The 21,582-nt window shown below is 39.6% G+C and overlaps 1 protein-coding gene across 1 annotated transcript in view; it reads right to left on the reverse strand.

The window, feature by feature from the left end:
* The window catches only part of LOC122810894 (tumor necrosis factor ligand superfamily member 15-like), a 117,745-nt gene that overhangs the window by 18,506 nt on the left and 77,657 nt on the right, over positions 1–21,582 (reverse strand). The window contains exon 3 of the mRNA XM_044082435.1: positions 13,460–13,546. Within this exon, the coding sequence (XP_043938370.1) occupies positions 13,460–13,546 (87 nt within the window). The remainder of the gene's footprint in view (positions 1–13,459; positions 13,547–21,582) is intronic.

Consider the following 21,582-nt stretch of genomic DNA (forward strand, 5'->3'; position numbering starts at 1 on the left):
TGTCACTGTCAAAATCTACCTTCAACTAACTAGTTCAATACAGTATAACATTAATAACATTTATAAAACTGTTTAAAAGTGTTGACAATATATAACTTAAACTAAAAACTCATCATTCCATCATTACACCGATGTTTTGTATTATAGTAAAAATATTAATGCATTTAGACAATTTTCCAAAATAAATATTCATATAAAATATAATAATAATTTATTTAGCAATTAAAATATGTATGTATGTATGTAAAAAAACTGAAATAAATGCTTGTGAAATTGGTTTAAATCTGTAAAAAATCTTTACAGTGATTATCTGGATGTTAAAAAGAGGCTTCTATATAAAGAAGCCCTATTTATTTTAAAATTTGGAACTTTAAATCCTGATGGCTTGAATGCCTATTGTAATTGGAAAGTGCTTATTTAATTAACTGATGTAATTAATGGGTCAATTGATGTATTTGATTGTGTGTATATATATATATAAATATATATATATATATATATATATATATATATAGGGTGAATTTAGTATGATAATTTATTCCATTGAAGGCAGTTAATGCTGAGGCGCTAGAATGTAATAAATCTATTCTTTTGGAGTGGACTGTCGTATTTAACATTCATAGTAATCCTTTTTTAAATGAGCGTAAATACTTGGGACTAACCATTAACCTTATATTAAGCTTTGCAGCACACACTGATGACATCATTAATAAAGTTCTCTCATAACTAAAACTCTTTTTTTAGGATATCAAACTACTACCGCCTTCTGCCCTCAATGCACAAGCCAATAAGTTCCTACTCCCCAAATGATAATACATTGCCTTCCTGTACTTTTTACACCCTGCTTACAACACTTAAACACTACAAGTTGCAACTGCACTATTTGCTGAACTTATTAATGCACAGGTACACAACTGCAACCTTCTAGATTACCTAAACTGGCTTGTTATTACTGCAAGGCCCACTTATCTTCTGTGCACTTTACTATGTAAAATTCTAAATTATGGCTTCTGCCTCCTCCTGAAAAGAAAAACCCCAGTCAAGGAACAGCCCTCCCCTAAGGAATTCTCAGGAGAACCCAATATCACACAACCATATAAAACCGTCCTTGGTGGAAGAGCCATCTCTTACATAGGCCCAGCTCTCTGAAATGAACCATCAGCTATAACAAGGCATCACAATGTCCCTATTTGAGCACTTCTGGGAAGCTGCCTGTAAATACTTTAGGGATAATAGATAGACTCAAAGGCTTACAATTCTAAAAATGCTTACCGTGTCTCAGTTGTACTCCTTAATTTAACTCTTCTTACTTCTGTTTTCTCTTCTTAGTCTGCAGGCCTAGCTCTGTAATTTCTAAATTTTACTCACTTCAGTTTGATTTTTTTTTGAGGAAATTCAGTTTAACTTTTATGAATCTATTTCCTGTGGCCAAACTGTATTATAACCCATGTAAACTAATAAAATCTAATGTAAACCTGCTACTTTATTAGAAATGTATACAAAACGTGTAATATTCTACTTTAGAAAGTTCATATACAGTTATTTTATTTAACATTATGGTCAGTAATTATATACTACCAATAATGAGAATAACTGGAATCATGCCATAGATAATTTGAGGGAACCCTTGCATGGGATAAAGCATTTAGGAGCTGCCCCTGTCCATTCGTAGCAAAAGGGGCAGTTCTGGGGTAAATTTTCGGTTTCCCATACATAGGTCCAAGTTGCACTTGAATATGGACAGGGATGAAGTTTGCCGTATGTTGATGGAGAATGCGTTACAGAGCAGAGGTATCCTCTACGTGATATACTTGTCCCTCCAAACCATTCTGTTGATGTTGCAGAAGAGGTTTAGATCCCTATTCTGAGTATTTCTGATGCCATTTGACTTGGTAACGTGCAGAAAACCCATCAGTATTGGGTTGGAGGATGTCTTGTATGCCCAACACAGGTCACCTATTTCAGTCTGCAGTCTATTTAGTATAGTGACAAGGCTCTAAGTCAGTCCCACTAGAATATGTTGTTTAGGCCTTGTATCCTTTTAGTAAGGTATCTCTGTGGGCATTCCACTTGTTGCACTTGTCTAGACAGACAAATGCCAAAGGTGGCATTATATTCAATGACTGGACAAATGAAGGCTGAGTAAAGGGGTACAGTGATATCTGTAGAGCTAGATGTAATCCCCTGTGTTTATAAGCTGTGCAATACAGAAGTCTTTTTTACAGCAATTGACACGTTGTTCAAAAGTTAGGTCACTGTCCACGTAATTCCCAAATCCTAAATGCTGGGTGATCTCTTTGGGGTATATTGTTAATGTAGTATTTCCCTGGAACAGATGACTTTCCAAAGGATACAATAATGCATTTATTGGCATTTAGTTTCAGTCCATGATTTTTTAAATCAGTTATTTATTTGGGAAAAACCTTCCTGCAGGTTGGCCAAGTCATTTGAGGATTCAATGACTGCTCCTAGCTTCTGTAAACTTAGTCAGCCACACCCGTTTGGTAAGGGTATTTTATTATATTAGTTTTACACCGTTAACTTTTGAACTGTAGTAGGTCTAATGTTTTAGCCTCATGTCTGTAACTTTTTTAAGTGACCTTATAAGGTAAGAAGGGCATTGTTTATATTGCCTTATGTGAATGCTGTTCTGCTTATTGCATAGAGAAAACAAATTGCAAGTTGAAAGAAAGAATAAAAGAACATCTTTATGGCATTTCTAAGTTAAATGTAGCTAACACCCTAGCTCAGCCTGTAGCTGTTTTTCCTGGTCATCACTTTATATTTTAAGTACTGGAGAAATTGATTCCTAGTTTTAGAGGTGGTGTTTTTGGATTACAACTAGAAATGAAAGAATTGTTTTGTAAGTACATTTTAAATGCTGCTACCTTTTCAGGACTCAGTTGAAAATTAAGAGTAAAATTACCTTTGAAAATGCTTTAAATTTGAGAAAACTAGTAATAAATAGTTTCACTAAGTGAAACTTTGTTGTTAAAACAATTTTAAAAAGTTTTTTATAAGTAAATATTTGAATATATTTTTGATATGGTTATTTATTGTTTTCTATGCATTTAAGATAATGTCATTATGAGATGGGGAATGGCTTTTGTATAAAAGCTTCTGTGTTTTTGTATGCCAGGTTTTATCTAATGAAGTCTGGCAGTGGTTTTAAGATAAAAAGCGCTTAATAAAATTTAGTTTGTCGAGTGCTCTATGAAGACACTGCTTCCACTTTTTCTGTAGTTTATGAAGATTCAGAGCTGCTTGTACTGTACATGCTCCCCAAGGAGTGCACGCAGATACTAGCTGCATTTAACTCATTATTTTCAATAGGGAGCATAAGTTCACTAACCGAGCATGTTCTAGCTGCCTAGCTCAGTACTACTTCAGGTGCAGTCTACACAATAGGGAGCATACATTCACTAACTAAGCATGTTCTAGCTGCCTAGCTCAGTACTACTTCAGGTGCAGTCTACACAATAGGGAGCATACGTTCACTAACTGAGCATGTTCTAGCTGCCTAGCTCAGTACTACTTCAGGTGCAGTCTACACAATAGGGAGCATAAGTTCACTAACTGAGCATGTTCTAGCTGCCTAGCTCAGTACTACTTCAGGTGCAGTCTACACAATAGGGAGCATAAGTTCACTAACTGAGCATGTTCTAGCTGCCTAGCTCAGTACTACTTCAGGTGCAGTCTACACAATAGGGAGCACAAGTTCACTAACTGAGCAGGTTGCAGCTGCCTAGTAAGTACTACTTCAGCTGCAGTGCACACAACAGGAGGTTTACTGCACCTTTATTAGAATCATACCACAATAAGTGATTCAAATACATTTGCAGCAGGGTTTTAAAGAGTTTCTTAAAACATGCAAATTATGCAAGTCTCTAAATTAAATCATAAACAAGCAATGCGACTTTGCCAAACAGAGCTGAGTTCACTGACCAGCTGTGAACGTTCATTGCGAATTCTGTAGTAAGGGTTGATGCCTTCCTAGGTTTTCCTAAGTATCTATTATTTGGTACAATTATCATCACGGGTACATATCAGATCTGCCTGAGTATTTATTTTCAGTATATAAATGTCTTTGTTTTAGGGACAATGAATACTCATTTGGCCTTGTGAAAACATAGCTGCATTACACATACACAACCATTACACTTGTCTGCTGACCACTCATCAGCTGTTTAACAGACTGTTTTGTATGTGCCTTTGTCTTTACCTTGGGTATGTATTTATGCATAGTTTTAATTTTTTCCATTGTGCTTTAATTGTAGATGTATCAGTATGCACCGTATTCATTAAATAAGCATATTTATTTTGAGGCTGCTACAGACTATGTTTTATAATTAGTTTGAGTAGGATCATGGTTTCTCATGTTTGGCAATATATGCTTTTGGACCTGGTTCTGAAGAAAATGGTCTTTTGTCTGGTTTATCCACTTAATTAATTAAAAATAAATAAATACTTGTCCATGCATTGGCTAAAAGAACCTGCATATAACTGAAGTTGAAGTTAGCATCTGCAAAATATGCCAGGGATTAGCATTTGAGATGTAAAGTTCTAGCTAGATGTTAATAAATGAATTCATAAAAATGAGAGGGATTCATAAATGAAACAGAATGAAAAGAAACATAGAGGCTGGACTATGGTAGATTTGGGTGAGGTACCTACAGGAGAGGTGATGGTGTGTTTGGTTTATAGAGCTTTGTGGTATCTTGCAGGACAATGCAGGAACTTCAAAGGAAATATCAAAGGAAATATCTGAGTTAGAGATGAACATGGGTTAGCTAGTTCATAGGCAGGTACCAGGCTATTGGCCCTAGGGCCTATACAGGTCTAGCCAAATGGTACCCTGGCTTTTGCCACCCAAGAAAATTATTTTCCTGGCCCCTATCGAGCAGAGCCACAGAAGTGATCCCCAGGGTGAATTTCCTATCTCCCATCCAATCATCAAGATTTTTCCTGAAGAGTGCTAATGAGGAGCTTTGTTTGATATAGATAGGTAGTTTGTTCCAGAGTATGGGAAGTCTCTGAGATAGGAATCTATCCCTCCAGCATGTTCTGTTTATTGTGGTGACAAGGTTTAGGTCCCTAGAGCGTGTAGCTTGGAGAGATTGGGATTTCTTTACGTGGAGCATGTCCAACAGCTCTGGGTTTGACATAGCTTTGCATGTTAGGCAGAGATCACCTCTGAGTAGGCAATATGCGACAGAGTAAAGCTGGAGTTTTTTGAGACGCTCTGCGTAGGGCATCTGTTTGAGGCCGGTAATCCTCTTTGTGAGGTATTTCTGTGGAATTTCCAGTTGTTGTAGATGTCTTGTGAAGTACATACCAAAAGGGGTGTTGGACTCTATAATAGGTCTAATGAGTGATGAGTAGAGGGGAACAATAACCTCTTTTTTCCAGGATGAGAAACCCTTTGTGATGAGGTGTGCCATGTAGAAGGATTTCCTGACTACTGTGGTGATGTGATTATCAAAGGAGAGACTACTGTCCACCTGTGTCCCAAGGTCTCTTATCACACTTTCAGTGTTAAGTAGACTACCGCCAATGTGGTAGTTCATGGGTACAGAGTTTTTATCAAAAGGGATGACAATGCAGTTTTTGGCATTGAGCTTGAAGCCATGACTTTGACACCAGGCATCTGTCTCAGTGAGGCCCCTTTTGTAGGATGTCCACATCGTTAGGAGATTTGATTATGGGTCCTAGTTTTCAGCCATCTGCAAACTTTGTTAGCCAAAGACCTTCTTTGTTAGCCTGTACTTCAGAGAAGTAGATACCAAACAGGAGAGGACCTAGGACTGAACCCTGTGGTACTCCACTTATCAGTGGTCTGAAGTTGGATTTAGAGTCTGCTACTTTCACAGTGTGGGTTCAGTCAGTGAGCCAGTTGGCAACCCATCTTGTGACATAGGGATTTATACCTAGTTTAGTGAGTTTGTCTATACGTCCAGAGTGGGGGATGGTGTTGAACGCCTTGGCGAGATCTAGATAGGCTGTGTGAACCACCTTACCCTCATCCATGGCCTTGGTGACTACTTCAAAGAAGTCTATCAGGTTTAGGAGACATGATCTGCCTTTTACAAACCCAAACTGTGTGGGGTCCAGGGTTTGGAGATCTCCAATGTCTTTGTTTATGAGTTCCATGTTGATACGTTCCATGGCCTTGCAGACCAGGCTCGTCAGGCTAATGGAGCGGTAGTTCCCAGGGTCTGTTGTGGCCCCCCCCTTTGTGGAGTGGGATAACTGTCGTGGTGTGCCATTCAATGGGCACAAAGCCTGAGGTGAGGCTATGATTGAACATGGTACTTAGGTGGGGTGCCAGTTCATTCTGTAGTTCATGTAAAAGGCAGCCTGGGATGTTGTCAGGTCCCATGGATGCTGTGTTCTTGGCTTTGGAGAGTGAAGTTTTTACCTGTGCAGCCGTGATTACAAGAACTTTGCATTCTTCCGGTATAAAGATGGGCCCTTTAGGGGGTGAGAGGGGGTAAAATTAGCACTGAACCTATCTGCCAGGATGTTGGCAATATCAGTTGGTTCTGTATATTTAGTGTCATTGTGCTGTAACTCAGAGCAGATCTGAGTGTTGCCATCGGGATTTTTAACATAGCTATAAAATGCTTTGTGGTTGTCTTTAGAATCAGTGGCAATTTTGTTTTCATAACTAGCTTTGGAGGATTTTATGAGTGATCTCAGCTTCTTACTGAGGCTGACCAGGGAGTTCCTCCAATCGTGGGATTTTACTCTTTTTTGCAACAGTTTCTTTCTTCTGTTGTAGAGTTTGTTTATGGCAGAAGACCACCAGATTGGCTTCCTTTTTTTGGAGGATAGCATCTTGGTTCTGTTAGGGATAGCATGATCCATGCACTCGTGTAAGTACTTATAAAGTGCATTTGTGTAGGATTCAGCAGTCGTACCTCTATTGTCCATCTGCATGGGTGTCATGAAGTTTGCCACTTCTGTCTTAAGAAGCATGAAATTGGCTTTGGAGAAATTTTTTACGGTTGTTTTCCTAATGGGGGGTGGGAGTGGGATGTGGATGTCTAGGGTGATTAGCTTGTGGTTGGATCTAACCAACGAGGAGCTGACCTCTGGTGTGGAACACTGGTCACCCATGTTGGTGATGACCAGGTCTAGGATATTGCTGCCTCTGGTGGGGGTGTGGATAAGTTGATCCAAAGCATTGGAATTGATGATTTCCAGAAAACGTTGAGCAAAAGAGTTGGTATATGAGTAGTTTTCCCAGTTAATGGTAGGGTAGTTGAAATCACCTATTATTAGAGTGTTGGTTTGTACCATAATATTTTCCAGTGTATCAAGAAAAGAGGAGTGGGAATCCTGGGGCATGGTGGGGGTCTGTAGCAAGCTACAATCTGGATTGTGGTTTTGCCCAGAGTTAGTTGAACTTGGATAATCTCGGATGCATTATGCTGAGCAACAAGCTTAGAGGTGTGGATATCCTTAATGAATATGGACATGCCTCCACCTTTAGTGTTTCAGTCCGGGTTTGGTGGCCGAAAGGTGTGGTATGAATTATAGCCTGGTAATGCAGGGGTGCTCTCTGGAGCTTTGAACCAGGTCTCTGTCACTACACAGATGTCAATGTTCTCCATTTTAAGGAGTCCCTCAATTGAGTGCATTTTGAGGTTTAGACTTCTAGCATTGAGTAGCATTACCCTCAGATTTTGCTTGCTTGTACCTGTTACAGTGGTGAATTTATCATTTGAACCTTGCCTAAAAAAGGCACTATAGGGGTGGCAAGAGCCTTTGCCAATACCCAGAATCCTAAGGGCGACAGGTGCAGGCCATCTCTGGCAAAGCAGCGTGGTCTGTTGATCATGTCATCCCAGGAAGACAGATACTGGATTCCCTTAGAATGACACCAGAAGCTTAGCCAATTGTTAAAGTCAATCATTTTGTCCTTGTACTGTAGTGTCATTCTGGGTGATGGCAGGATGCTACTCAGGGCTAGGGTCATACTGGCCTGGGCTACAAGATCAGAGAGCTCCTCCAATGCTCTTTTCATGTCCAGGGAGGTACGTCTCAGGTCATTCACACCAACATGGACAATGACAGAGTCATATTTGTACTTGTTGTGGAGTGAACTGAGTGCGTGCGTTATGTGGCGGATCCTGGCACCTGACAGGCAGCTGACAGTAACTTTTTCCTTGTTTAGCCTGGTGAGTGGAACATCGGTGTGCCTGACTATAGTGTCACCTATGACTAGAGTGTTGGGTACGTTATGCCTTATGGGCTGTAGTTGAGTGGCACACTGAGTATGTGGACTATGTGTCATTTGGGTTGCATTGGGGGGTGGAGGTTGCTTGCATTTCTGCTTTGGAGGTCCCTGTTGTTTGGGCAGATTAGTACAGAGAGCCTCCACAAATGTAGGTGTGTGTTTTGTGGTTCTGTGTGTGTGTTTTGGTGGTGTAGGTTTTGAGGGACTATGTAATGAGTGTGGTGCGGTGCAAGTGTTTACCTTCTCCTCTTGACTGTCTAGGCCTGTCTTTGGTAAAGAGAGCTTTGCTTCCAGTTTGGCTATATAAGTGCATCTCTCACAGGTCATAGTGTTGGGTGGTAGGAGGAGAGGGTTGTCTGTGTACATGAGGCAATTGCTGCATTGTCTCAAGATGCCCAGATTCATCAGGTAGACAGGAGAAAACACCGGGAGCTGACCTTTAGACATGCCTGAATAGGTGCTTATTTATTAAGTACTAAAAACTGTTTTCCTCTAGACAAGTGAGGAAAGTTGAGTGCTGTAGTAATTTATAACTTATTTAGTGCTTACAATAAGTTCTGAACAAGTGCTGAGATCAAAGAAACAGATGAGTGCTAAAACTAAAAAGCTGGCTAGTTGCAAGGGAAATTTTGAAAAACAGACTTTATGGTGCCAGGAATAGTTTAACCCCAGTTAAGTGTGTGGGGGGGGGGGGGGGGCTTAGGCGCTCACAAACAGTCCTGGACACAGCAAATCCGTATTTGTTATACTCTGACCCTTTTCTTCACAAGGCTCTGGAAAAGTCACCATTATTTATTTTTATAGAGGCAAATATCTGAGTAATGAGTTTATTTACAGTTAACAAGCTATCGATATCCTTCCTATCCAGCATATTGCTCATTATTTTCCCTTTCGGTGATTGCTGTGTCTGTCATTTTGCTTTTTCTACCTTTGATAAAATAAAAGATGTGACTTTTATTACAACCAGCTATTATACTCCCTTGTCTGAAGGAATCTCTACACTTTCCTGCTTCATCTGTGAAGCTAAACATAGCCCAAGATCACATTGCAGCAGTATAGTGCAGGCATAAAATATCATTGTTTGGATAGCCATATAACTTGCCATTTTGCCTCTAAAACCAAGGATCAGCCTATTGCTACATATGCTATTATACCAATCAAATATCATGTTATAAAAAGAGATTATTATTTAATCATGATTTATACATTTACAGTCAATTCTAAGAGCATAACAGATATGATATTTAAGAACTGGACACTGTTTTCAAGTAATGAGTAGTTTTAGAAAAATGGGGTACACCCCTCTATAGTATATAGAAAAGGAAGGGCAATGAGGAATTATTTGGAAATAAATTAATGTGCTGTTTTTTAGGCACAGTGTTCCTAAAACGAATATGGGTAGCAAAAGTGTGGCTGCTGTCAATGTCCCCATATTTCTGTTGCAGATAATTTTGTTGTAAGGAACATCACATACAACATTTCAGGATGTTTTTACTGTAATACCAAAATGGTGGTTTACCTGGCATGGTGCAGAGTTTGTCCAGCATTTTATGTTGGCAAAACTTCCAGGAAGCTCAAAAAATGCATTTATGAGCATTTGTTAGATATGCGGCAGTGCAAATCTACTAACGCACTATTTGGACATTTAGAAATAGGCAGTGTCATACTTTAAATTTTTAGTGATTGAGCAGGTTCAGTTAGAGCTGAGGGGGTTTTATTACAGATGAACATACAGAAAAAAGTGAATTAAGATGGCAGTTAAAATTAGATGCCACTAGATTCCCAGGTTTGAATGAATCATGCTCCATCACTTACATTTTAAAACTGAAGTAGTTGGATATTTAATCAGATTCAAGTAAGGTATTAATTATTTCATCAATTCATTTTTATGCTAGGCTGTTTTTTAATCATGTGATATAAAATCCAAGATATTTAAATGTATGGTGTACACTGAATGTTTGGTTCTGACGAAGGTCCGCTTAAAGAACAAAAGTGCTTAACTAGTGTCTGATAAAGGATTTATTCTTGGAACCAATGGTTGTCATTCATGCACTAGAGCAAGTTTAGGGATATTGATATTTTGTGGTCTACTTGCCTTACTTTGTGGTTTTCAAGTTAATTTAAGAGCCTAAAATGTATTTACTTCCACAAGCCATACTGGTAATTGCCCCCATTTGTCATCAACTATGTCTGTAAAAAAAGTATCTTTTCACATTTAGCATCAACTGTGTTCCCTTGATCTGCTGGTCATGCCCTTTCATCCATGCCCTAGCATTCCTTTATGGTGTGGTCTACTCACATTTTCACTTTTGTCCTTGTATACCTATATCATATTACCTTCCTCTCCTCAAGTGAGGAAAAAGGCTTTCTTAATATCGTTTCATATATAACTTTGGCTGTCCACCATTAGAACCATCATACCTTGTACATTCTCTAGTCATAACTACCCTAACTTTATGAGACTTCCAGGAGTGCACAAAAATACATTGAATTACCTCCTTCCTTTCTTGGATTCTTCTCGCCCAGATACGTTTCATCCTCAATATTCTCTATTGCATTTCATTTGCATCCACTCCACCCATGTGACACTACATAGTGGTGTACATCATCTAATGATTACTTCCAGATCTTGCTCCTGGTTTGTTTGTTTTTTCTTTGGTTGTGTATACTGCCCAGGCTGTCATTCCCCAGGTATAAAATCATATACTTTGAAGAGTAAAAGTGAACTTGCAGCCTTGTAGACCATGTTTCTAGACTCTTGCCTGCTCCCACTTCCATCATCACCCCAGCCTCAAACTATGATGTCATCTACAAACAAACTGGTCAATTGTCCCATGCTCTGCATGTGGTCTGATGCAAACATACTGAATAGAGTTTAACCCAGGAATGACTTCTGCAGAATGCCACGTGTCACTTTCTCTTCCTCCCTGATAACAATCTTTTGTTTCATGTTTAATGTTTTCAATCTAAACTGTTGACACCTACCCATTCTACCTTTCTAAGATATCTATAGTATAGGACTGAGACAAAGCTTTTGCTGAAATCGAGTTAGGTCCCATCCACTCAGTTAACCAGTCACCCATCCCTGGTTGCCCATTCAAAGAAATTAATCAGCTATTCTGGAAATAAAATCCTGCAATAAGTCCGTGCTAGCATTTCTAAGGCAGCTCATTCCTTGCCAAAAGCCCTGTAAGCCTTAATATCATCACACCCACCATCGTTCTCTGTAAGCCTTACTATCATCACACCCACCATCGTTCTCTGTAAGCCTTACTATCATCACACCCACCATCGTTCTCTGTAAGCCTTACTATCATCACACCCACCATCGTTCTCTGTAAGCCTTACTATCATCACACCCACCATCGTTCTCTGTAAGCCTTACTATCAGCACACCCGCCATTGTTCTACCCACTACAGTGGTAAGATCGACTGCTGCGGTATTTTCTTCCATGAATCTTTGCTCTGCCTTGTAGATTTGCAACACTGTCAGCTGTCTTCCAGCCTCTAGTCTTATCTCATGTCAAGCAGTACCATCATGTTTAACCTCTTAGCTGAAGAAATCTGGACAAAGCCAAAAACAATGGGGGGGGGGGCAAACTCAAATTCTGTCATTTTTTATGGACTTTCATCCTGAGCGATTTGCCAGAAAACCAAAAATGTTCTAATGAACAAAGCAAAAATAACAGGCAAAAATCTGGATATTTGAGAAGCATGAACAGAACTGTTGACAAAGGCCAGCAAAGATTAATTCAGAACCACAACAGACCTTTCTTATGATCTTTTCTTGCCATCCCATTTTCTTATTCATCCTCCTCAATTCTTTTTCCAGTTGTTCTGTTGTCTGGCTGTTAGTGTTTCCTCTGTTGCTGTCTTTCCCTGTAAGCCTGGCATCTTTCCTTCTGCTTATTTGATGAACATGATAAGAAATGTTCATTTAGAATTTTCCCTGTGCTTTTAGCCTTCTAACCTTTTTGCCCCCTCTTAATATTCCACATTGCCTTATTCATTTCTCAATGTGCCTTAGAAGGCATATATTCCTGTCTTTCCCCATGGTTGTTTACTGTCTATCCATCTCCACTTTCACTTGTCTAACACACACACACATTGCTGCCCTGCTTCTGGCTCCCATATATCCTTCACAATATTCTTCCCTGCGATTCTTCCAGTCCTTGTATCTTTTAACCATTCCCTTATAAACTGACTTAGCACTATGCAGTGGCTTTCTTCTTTTTCTTCTTCCTCTTATATGAGGGGGGCAGCGCATTGACACCCTTCTGAACCCCTTTATATCCCTCTTGGATTTAACCTTTTTGTGTAGTACCTCCACCTCATTCTCACATTCCATATATCCATTCCTGTGTTACGTCTGCCTTGCCATCCTCTGCTCCCCCGTAATTACTCCACCAACTTTTTCTATACAGCAAATGTGTTCAACTAGTCTACTATGTATATAAGACTTGCAGTGACCATGACTAACTAAATGGCTATTTGAATTTTATATAATATAATAAATTACATTCATTTTAGCATTTCCAATCTGTAATGAATGTATATCTAACAAACCATGCTGTAAAATAGGGTCTGTGCTGTGGTTTCTGAAGTTCTGTATTTTCTTGATTTTTTTACTTATTTATTTTTTTGGCCACGCCTTCAGAATAATGTCATAGTAGGTATAAGTCAAGATTTTCCATACAATATAAATTCATTCTGAGTAAACAAGAAAGTTTTTCAGAAGTCAAGTTATGTTATAGTTTCAACAATATAATACTTCAGAGTCATTATTAAACTGCAGCACTTAACTTGCAATATTTCGCTGACGGTATAAGTTTATAGGGTATACAGGTGTGACTGCAGTTAGTGTAGAAATATAGGTTGTGTACTTCTGCATACATATATATGTATGTGTGTATATATATATATATATATATATATATATATATATATATATATTTATATATATACAAGTCTAAAAATCTCCTTGTATGATGTCACGTGAGGAAGGCTGCAACACTAAGACAATCAAAATAGATGAACTTTAACAAAATAATCCTCAAAATGCCTACTTTTTTAAGAAAAACAATTTAGTTTGACACATGTATGAGGAAATGGAGTAATTCCCAGCTCCAATGGATTTGTACTTCATTTTATAGCAAAAAACGTGAACATTTCCCTTTGTTACCAGAAGCTGTTCATGATGTACCTAGTGGTATATACCTGTAAGGTGTGCAGCTGGATTTTGTTTCCAGTGTCCGTGGCTAACAACTTTGTAAGATTCATCTGTCTCCATGAAATCATACTCTGCTGCAAAGAAAGAAAAGATGCTCTTTATTTTAAAATGACTGGAATAATTTTATGATTAAATCATCTTTAGGTAATAACTAGTGAAGTTGTTCTCCTTTCTAATGCCCCTTCTTGACAGCACCATTGTCACATTTCTTTGATTATTAAATCTATTTATTCGCCAGAATTTATTAAATCTATTTATTTGCCAGAATCTATCAAAGAGCAAGAGAAAATGTTTACTGTTTTTCAGTCAGTAACACGGTTCTATCATGTCACATTCTTATAAATATTCAATAAACGCAAACGAAGAACACTCCAACAGCAACCCAGTGGTTTAAATAAATATTGTATAAACTAATAACATCCAATACCACCCAGCGAGGGAACGAATAACTTTTAATCAAAATCAAAATAAAAACATATAAAAGTAACAGAGGTAAGCACTTTTGCAACACAATGTTCCTTCTTCAGACCATTAAAGATGCATAAAAAACACAGTCTTATATAATTAAAATTATTTTCTAAAGAACCAATGAAATTTGATGTCAGTTAAACATAATTACAATCAATTATTCATATCTACTAACCTCAGTATACCTTTGAATCAGTCATGAAAGACTACAGGTTCATAAGGTTCCCTATTAGAAGACTGAAGACGCATTCTTTCGAATGCATCTTTGTTTAACTCAAAAGCCTGAAACGGCAAAATATTAAAGCGGCTTTTAAGCAAATTCTTTCCCTGGGAAAGAATTTGCTTGGCCACTTCATTACTTTGCTGTTTTCGGCACTGTAGTGCGGTCTCGGAGTTGGTATATTTAAGTAGGGGGGTGGAGGCAAAGCCCCCCACTTATGTAATGTTTAAAGTATTTTATTGTTTTGTTTTTGCTGGAACAGCGATTTTTTTTCCCCTAGGAAAAAAATCACTGTTCTGATAGTTCAAAATTGTAAGCTTTCATTTATATAGGGTCGATTAATCACCGTTCGCTTTTTTAAGCATTCAGTGATCTAATATAGACCCGGTCATAACCTATCAAAATGATAGGAGAGACATTCTACCCTATCCCAATCCAGAAAAAAATGTATTGTCATTGACTGAGAGAGCTCATTGATTCCCTTCCATTAATAAAACATTCAACAGATAAGAAGAGCTATAAAATGTAGAGCCATAAACTCAACATATATCCCCTGGGTGTAAGCAAACCTCAACAAGTTAGTAAATATGTGTAAATTGTATCACTCAGTAGTTTCACAATACTTTGTCTCTCCTATCATTTTGATAGGTTATGACCCTATAGTCTTTTATGATTGGTTCAAAGGTATACTGAGGTAGGTAGATTTAAGAATAAGGGTGATATGCAGAGCTGTATTAACTACAGAGTTAAAACTGATCAGCTACATCATGAAGTTATGGGAAAGAGCAGTGGAAGCTAGGTTAAGAAGGGAGGTGATGATTAGTGAGCAGCAGTACAGTTTCATGCCAGTAAAGAGCACTACAGATGCGATGTTTGTTCTGAGGGTGTTGATAGAGAAGTACAGAGAAGGTAAGAAAGAGTTGCATTGTGTCTTTATGAACATAGAGAAAGCATATGACAGGGCGCCTAGAGAGGAGTTGTGGTATTGTATGAGGAAGTTGGGAGTGGCAGAGAAGTATGTAAGAGTGGTACAGGATATGTACAAGGGCAGTGTGACAGTGGTGAGATCTGCCGCGGGAGTAACAGATGCGTTTAAGGTGGAGGTGGGATTGCATCAAGGATCAGCTCTGAGCCCTTCTTATTCGCAATGGTGATGGACAAGTTGACAGACGAGATCAGAGAGGAGGCCCCGTGGACTATGATGTTTGTGGATGACATTGTGATCTGTAATGAGAGTAGGGAACAGGTGGAGAAAACCCTGGAGAGGTGGAGATATGCTCTAGAGAGAAGAGGAATGAAGGTCAGCAGGACTAAGAAAGAATGTGTGTATGTGAATGAGGGGGAGGACAGAGGAATGGTGAGGATGCAGGGAGTAGATTTGGTGAAGGTGAATGAGTTTAAATACTTGGGATCAACAGTTCAAAGTAATGGTGAGTGTGGAAGAGAGGTGTAGAGAGTGCAGGCAGAGTGGAGTGGGTGGAGAAGAGTGTCAGGAGGGATTTGTGACAGACAGGTACCAGTAACAGTGAAAGGGAAGTTCTACAATATGGTAGTGAGACCAGCTATGTTATATGGGTTGGAGACGGTGGCACTGATAAAAAGACAGTAGTCACAGCTGGAGGTAGCAGAGTTAAAGATGTTAAGATTTGCAATGGGTGTGAGGGGGATGGACAGGTTTAGAAATGAGTATATTGGAGGGTCAGCTCAGGTTGGACAGTTTGAAGACAAAGCCAGAGAGGCGAGGTTGCGTTGGTTTGGACATGTGCTGAGGAGGGATGTTGGGTATATTGGGAGAATGAAGCTAAGGATGGAGTTGCCAGGTAAGAGGAAAAGAGGAAGGCCTAAGATAAGGTTTATGGATATAGTGAGAGAGGACATGCAGGTGATTGGTGTGACAGAGCAAGATGCAGAGTACAGAAAGAAATAGAAACAGATGATCCACTGTGGAGGCCCCTAATGGGAGCAGATGAAAACAAAAAAGAAGATGCTTTTTCCGAAGGATATGAAGTCTGAAACTCAAATGTATGTTGCTACTTAGTGACTTCAGTCCTTGGTGATTTCCCAGAAAACCACAAAGCTTGTGAGGAACAGACCAAAGATATATGAAGCACTGCCCCCCCTAGTTATCACCCCATAACCCCCTCTCTCCCAACTAGACAGAGGGACAAAGTACAAAGAGGCAGGTAACTTTCTCCAGTATACCTACAATGCTTTACTCGCAGGCCAAATAAGCCATTATGGAACCCAGACGATGTGACTGGAAGCAGTAGCAGTATACGGCCTGACGTATGTACCACCCTCTGATCTGCACATAATATTCAGCTATGCTACAGCAGCTGTGTGACTGTTCCTGTCATTCAACATACAAAGCCAGACAGCACAGCATAGTGCTTGATGGACTTGCAGACAGACCTCAGTTATGCATGCATGTCCCACCTGCATGCTAGTTGAACAGCAGTCCTACAACAGCAGACACCATTCCTTACACATGCAGAAACTCTTGTTCTGCACAGTACAATGTCATTTTACAAACTCACAATGTCTTGGTTTTACTGTAGTACCTCATAATCTGTTCAGCCCAGATGTGAGAATGGGCAGTGATTGGCAAGTGAAAGGGGTGTGCCGTCATATGGGAAGCATACGCTCATGTAGATTCGACATGGAATATTTATTGTCTATTCATACATTACACTTTTCCTCAATGTAGTACGATCTCGGAGTTGGTATATTTAATTATCTGGGGGTCTGGGGGGGGCTTGGCCTCCTGCAAAACTGAAGGAAAAAAAAACATTATAACTGCAAGTATTATTGCTTTTCCTTTGGTTTTGCAGGGGGGCAAGCCGCTCTGTGCCCCCCCCCAATTAAATATACCAACTCCAAGATCACACTACATTGAGAAACAGGGTAAACTATGACTAGACAATGAATATGCATGCCACCATCAGTATGAATTTACTTAAGTTTACTAAGACATCACCAATTGTTGGCCGGGGGATGGGGTTTAGGCATGACTTGCTACTGTGCATTCTGCGATGTACTACAGTAATAAAAAGCCCTCACAATTATTATTCCTTAAAAGGAGTGTCTGTAGTTACCATTTAACTTACATTTATAGCACCTGCCATGGTTTCCCTTACAAATGAATCAATAGGTCAGAAAGGGTAGCAAGAGTTTCAAAACCTGCATTTTCTTATAACATTTGTACATGGAATGCATTTTGGGAACAGTGCAGCAAAAGGTACAGTTAATAAGAGGTAAAACCTACTTGACACAGGCAGTAATGCAATTTTCCTCTTTCACAAGCTGCTTTCATACAGATGGAGTGAGTTTAATTAATTTGTTTCCATAGTTGGTGAGGCTCTAAGCAATCACCAGGGTTTATATCTCACAGATTCAAGCCTCTTGAGCTTGATGATTATACAGATGAGGACCCACTTCATGAATCTATCTGAGTCACTCAATCTATGTGCCACAACTAGACCCACAGTCATGCTAAGAGGCTTCTACTGTGTCATATACCCACATAAGTACCTGTAGTGCACACTGAGCATACATGTGTGCGTGCATGGGGGGTGGTCTATGGTCAATGGAGTAATATTGCTCTAAACATTCAGTGCAATGCATATACTACATACATGTTTTGCCGTATCTCACACCTTTCTGAGACATTTGAACCTCAGTAATATTTGGCACAGGTCATTTCATACCCTGACAAAGGTCACACTGCTGAACTGTTGAAAAGTAAAATGGGCATGAAGGTGAGATGTCCAGAAGTATGGCCATGGTTTCCAGTGGCACTGTTGTCTGGCAGGATACCCTAGTGCTGCACTAAGGATTCTATACCAAAAGCATCTGCTTGTGGCTTTTTATGAGGGTCCCCAGTATGATGTGAATGTCTGGCACTGTCTCACTAGGGTATTCACTCTGGTGAGTGGCACAAGCACCACTAATGTGACCTGCAAAGGAGTCAGTCAGGCCTTCTTTGCTGAGTGAAGGGGAGGTCAGAATGAGGGCACAAGAGATGTATTTAAATGATGTGTGTAAATTGCTATAGAGTTTTACTTTCTTGCATATTACCTGTGTGTCATTAAGTTACTGACGTGTTATTTTTATCCACAGCTCAAAAGACTAATGCAGAGAATTGTCTCCAATTACAGAGGAGGATGCAGCATATTTCCAGGTACGGGTGTGAGTGACCCATTCAGTTGTATAACGCTATGGTAGAGCCTTTTTGTTGTATTATTAAGCAGCTTTACTTCTCAGAGCACTGGCTGCACATCTGTACACTGTACTCTGTCGAATGTTTCCATTTATATTGTTAATAATCAATATGTGCATTAGAGAGTATGGTACATCATATAGGTAACCTGTGATGTCACTGGTTCAGTTTATGTCTGTGTATTTGCCAGGGGTAATGAACTCCTAGTAACATAAAGCCAGTGGGACATATAAGCAACATACAGATATGTTGCAGCACTTTGTACATATAGTAGCTGGAATACACCTGGCAGTATAGGTAGTGCACCCCTCAGTGTTGTCCCTGCTCACACTATGTAGACATCACATAGCAGCACCTCATTCTTGTTAGACAGCTGTGCTGTTCACCTGGATTCACTGCTTGTTGATGTTGTACTTGCGTTTTGTATCACTGAAATGCAGGTGTCATTCATACTTTATTTCATGTGATGCCTCCTTGTTTCTCCAATCCCTCCCGGTCAATATGCTTTATTTTTTTGCTGTATTTGTGATGTTATTTCTTTCCTTTTATTTTTCATTTCAGTACAGCAGTTGCCATGACAATGCCACATGCTACACATGCCCCCACCCACCACAAGAACAACCAGACAGTACATCTGTCTTGGTGCCTAGTAGGGGGGCTCCCCAATGCCATCGCAAGGGGATCCTGAGATGCCATCGTCCCCTCTCCCTGGTGGTGATTCATTCACTAGAAGCTCTGTTATTGATGACTCTGCTAGGGGTGATTCTTTTGTCACCCAAAGGCAGATGATTATGGGGGGGGGGGGGTAGTAGACCAGTGAAATAATGCCTCACTTGGAAAGATTCCTCTTGCAGCTGTTAGAGTTGCTTCACTGCCCAGCACTGGCAGCACCATCACAAATAGGACTGAGTAGTAAAGGAGCACAGAGTGGTATCTGACCTCTGGCTGGGGAAAACATGGACAGGGTGGTTTTTAACACATACTCGTCCTATTCCCCATTGTGGTATTTCCTTCCCTTTTGTGACCTTGCCCTCCCCTGTTTGTTGTCCAGTCCTCCCCATCAACATTGTTGTCAATTTGGAGTTAGAGACATCAGACAAACACTGTCCTCCCCCTCACTCAGTATGTCAACACCTCCCCTGTCAGTCTTGTCCCTGTTACACAGCTTATGTGTTTGTACCTGATAACTTCTCTTACCCTTTTACCATACATTGACTTTACAATACATCCTTCCCCAATTCCTTGTCTGAATAGAGAAAATGGGCACCTGCCCCCCCACCCCATCATATTTGCTCCTTAACCGTTTGCCGTTGTGTTTTTTTCTACTTACTTCCCACTTATTTCCTACTGTCCTTTACTCTCATTTCCACCCTTTCCCCTAGACAAAAATGCATTTAAAGTGTGCAGCAGTCCCTTTCAGGATGCTGGCTGCTTTTTTCCTCTTATTGCTTCTATGCACATGAACATGTTGAGTACAGAAACCCTCTATATTCAGCAGTTATTCTTGCTGCATTACACAGACAGTACTGCGGCTTTCACTCCCTCTCGACCACAGGATTACTAATTATCTGCAGTAAGTACTCTTGGGCTTTACACTGAAAAAATAATAATGAATTTTGAGCTGAAGGGCACCCACATGATAATCAGTGAAGTGCTAACCACCATTGCAGTGAACATGTTTAGAAATCCTGGGGATCATTTAAAGCTTTAAGGAAAGGAATGGGCAGCCACTGTGGTACAGCGGTTAATATTGTCACCTCACAGCAAGAGGTTCCCTGGTTCAATCCTCGGCTAGGGTGCCTTCTGTGCGGAGTCTGCATGTCCTCCCTGTGGTCACGTGGGTTTCCTCCGGGTGCTCCAGTTTCCTCCCACATGCCAAAGACATGCTGTAGGTGGATTGGACACTCTAAATTGGCCCTAGGTGTGAGTGTGTGTGCCTTCTGTGGAAGGTTGGGTGCCAGGCTGGCAACTTGACACTGTAAAACTCCACGGCCAATCATGAGCGGACATGTGATCTGCTGTGGTGACCCTTAACCAGGAAAAGCCAGAAGAAGGTGGTTTAAACCTTTAAGGAATATAAAGCAACAAGGACATAAAGCTATTTAAAATGAAAATAAAGTAACTGCAATTTTTTTCCAGATTACCCAAAACACATAAAATAAGGCATCACTATTAGGGCAGCCCAGTAGTATTAATTTTCGGCAAAGTTATTCATGAAATGTTATAGCCAGTCATACAAAATTCTTTATATTTACTCAGTGGCATGTATGATTAATTACATAAGTTGAAGAACATTGCCTGGGTGCTAACTTATTTTAATGAGACCTTTTTGCGATAGGACTGTTTGTAGATAGGGAGTTAAACCCATTCAACATCAACAGGATATTCATCACTGACAGTATGTTACCTTACCCAAACTATTCTGCTAGATATTATGTATTAGATTAAATATATGGAAAAAACAACACAGATATAGCTTACATAGTGATAAAAAATGTCAGACGAATCTGAAAATATGCAGAATTATTTAATTCAAATTGTTACTTTTTACGTGGGTACAATCTGGTAGGATGACTTAGAGGTTAGATTGCGAGTTGCCAAAAGCCACATCCTGCATCTCTACACTTAATTCACTCTATCTTTACTTGCATTTTCCATTAAAATAACCAAGACCTTCGGCTACACAAAAAGCCACAGGCTATGCCTCATAACAAAATAGTTGAATGTTAAGGAACGTTACTGGTTAGAAAAAAAATAAACAAAATATATAATAGGGGCCACAGCATGGTCCGTTGTCCATCAGTGGAACTCCTCCTCATTCTGGAGTCAAGGAAAAATCAGTGACAATTGGGCACTGTAACTTATTCATTTAGAAAGCTGACAAAAATGATATCATACTTTTTGATGACTAAGATGTCTGCCTCTGTGCCTTCATGTTATTTAGTGTCTGTAAAAATCATTGTTTTTACAGGCAAATTTAAAAAGGTGGAGAGAAAAATTTTGAAGTAAAATAAGTACTATCTCTGAAAATTATGAAGAGATGACAGCAGTGGTAGTGCAATTTTTTTTTGTAGAAGACCTTTAAGAAACTCTGCTTCAGAATATTAACTGTGCAACAAACAAATGAGATGAGGCTGGAGGCAAGGGGAAGATCTGCACATGCTAGAGGTGAGTTGTGTGTGTGCATGTGTGATTACGCGCAA

Source organism: Protopterus annectens, chromosome 9.part0, assembly GCF_019279795.1.
Source record: "Protopterus annectens isolate FY-2018-M chromosome 9.part0, PAN1.0, whole genome shotgun sequence".
Lineage (NCBI taxonomy): Eukaryota > Metazoa > Chordata > Ceratodontiformes > Protopteridae > Protopterus > Protopterus annectens.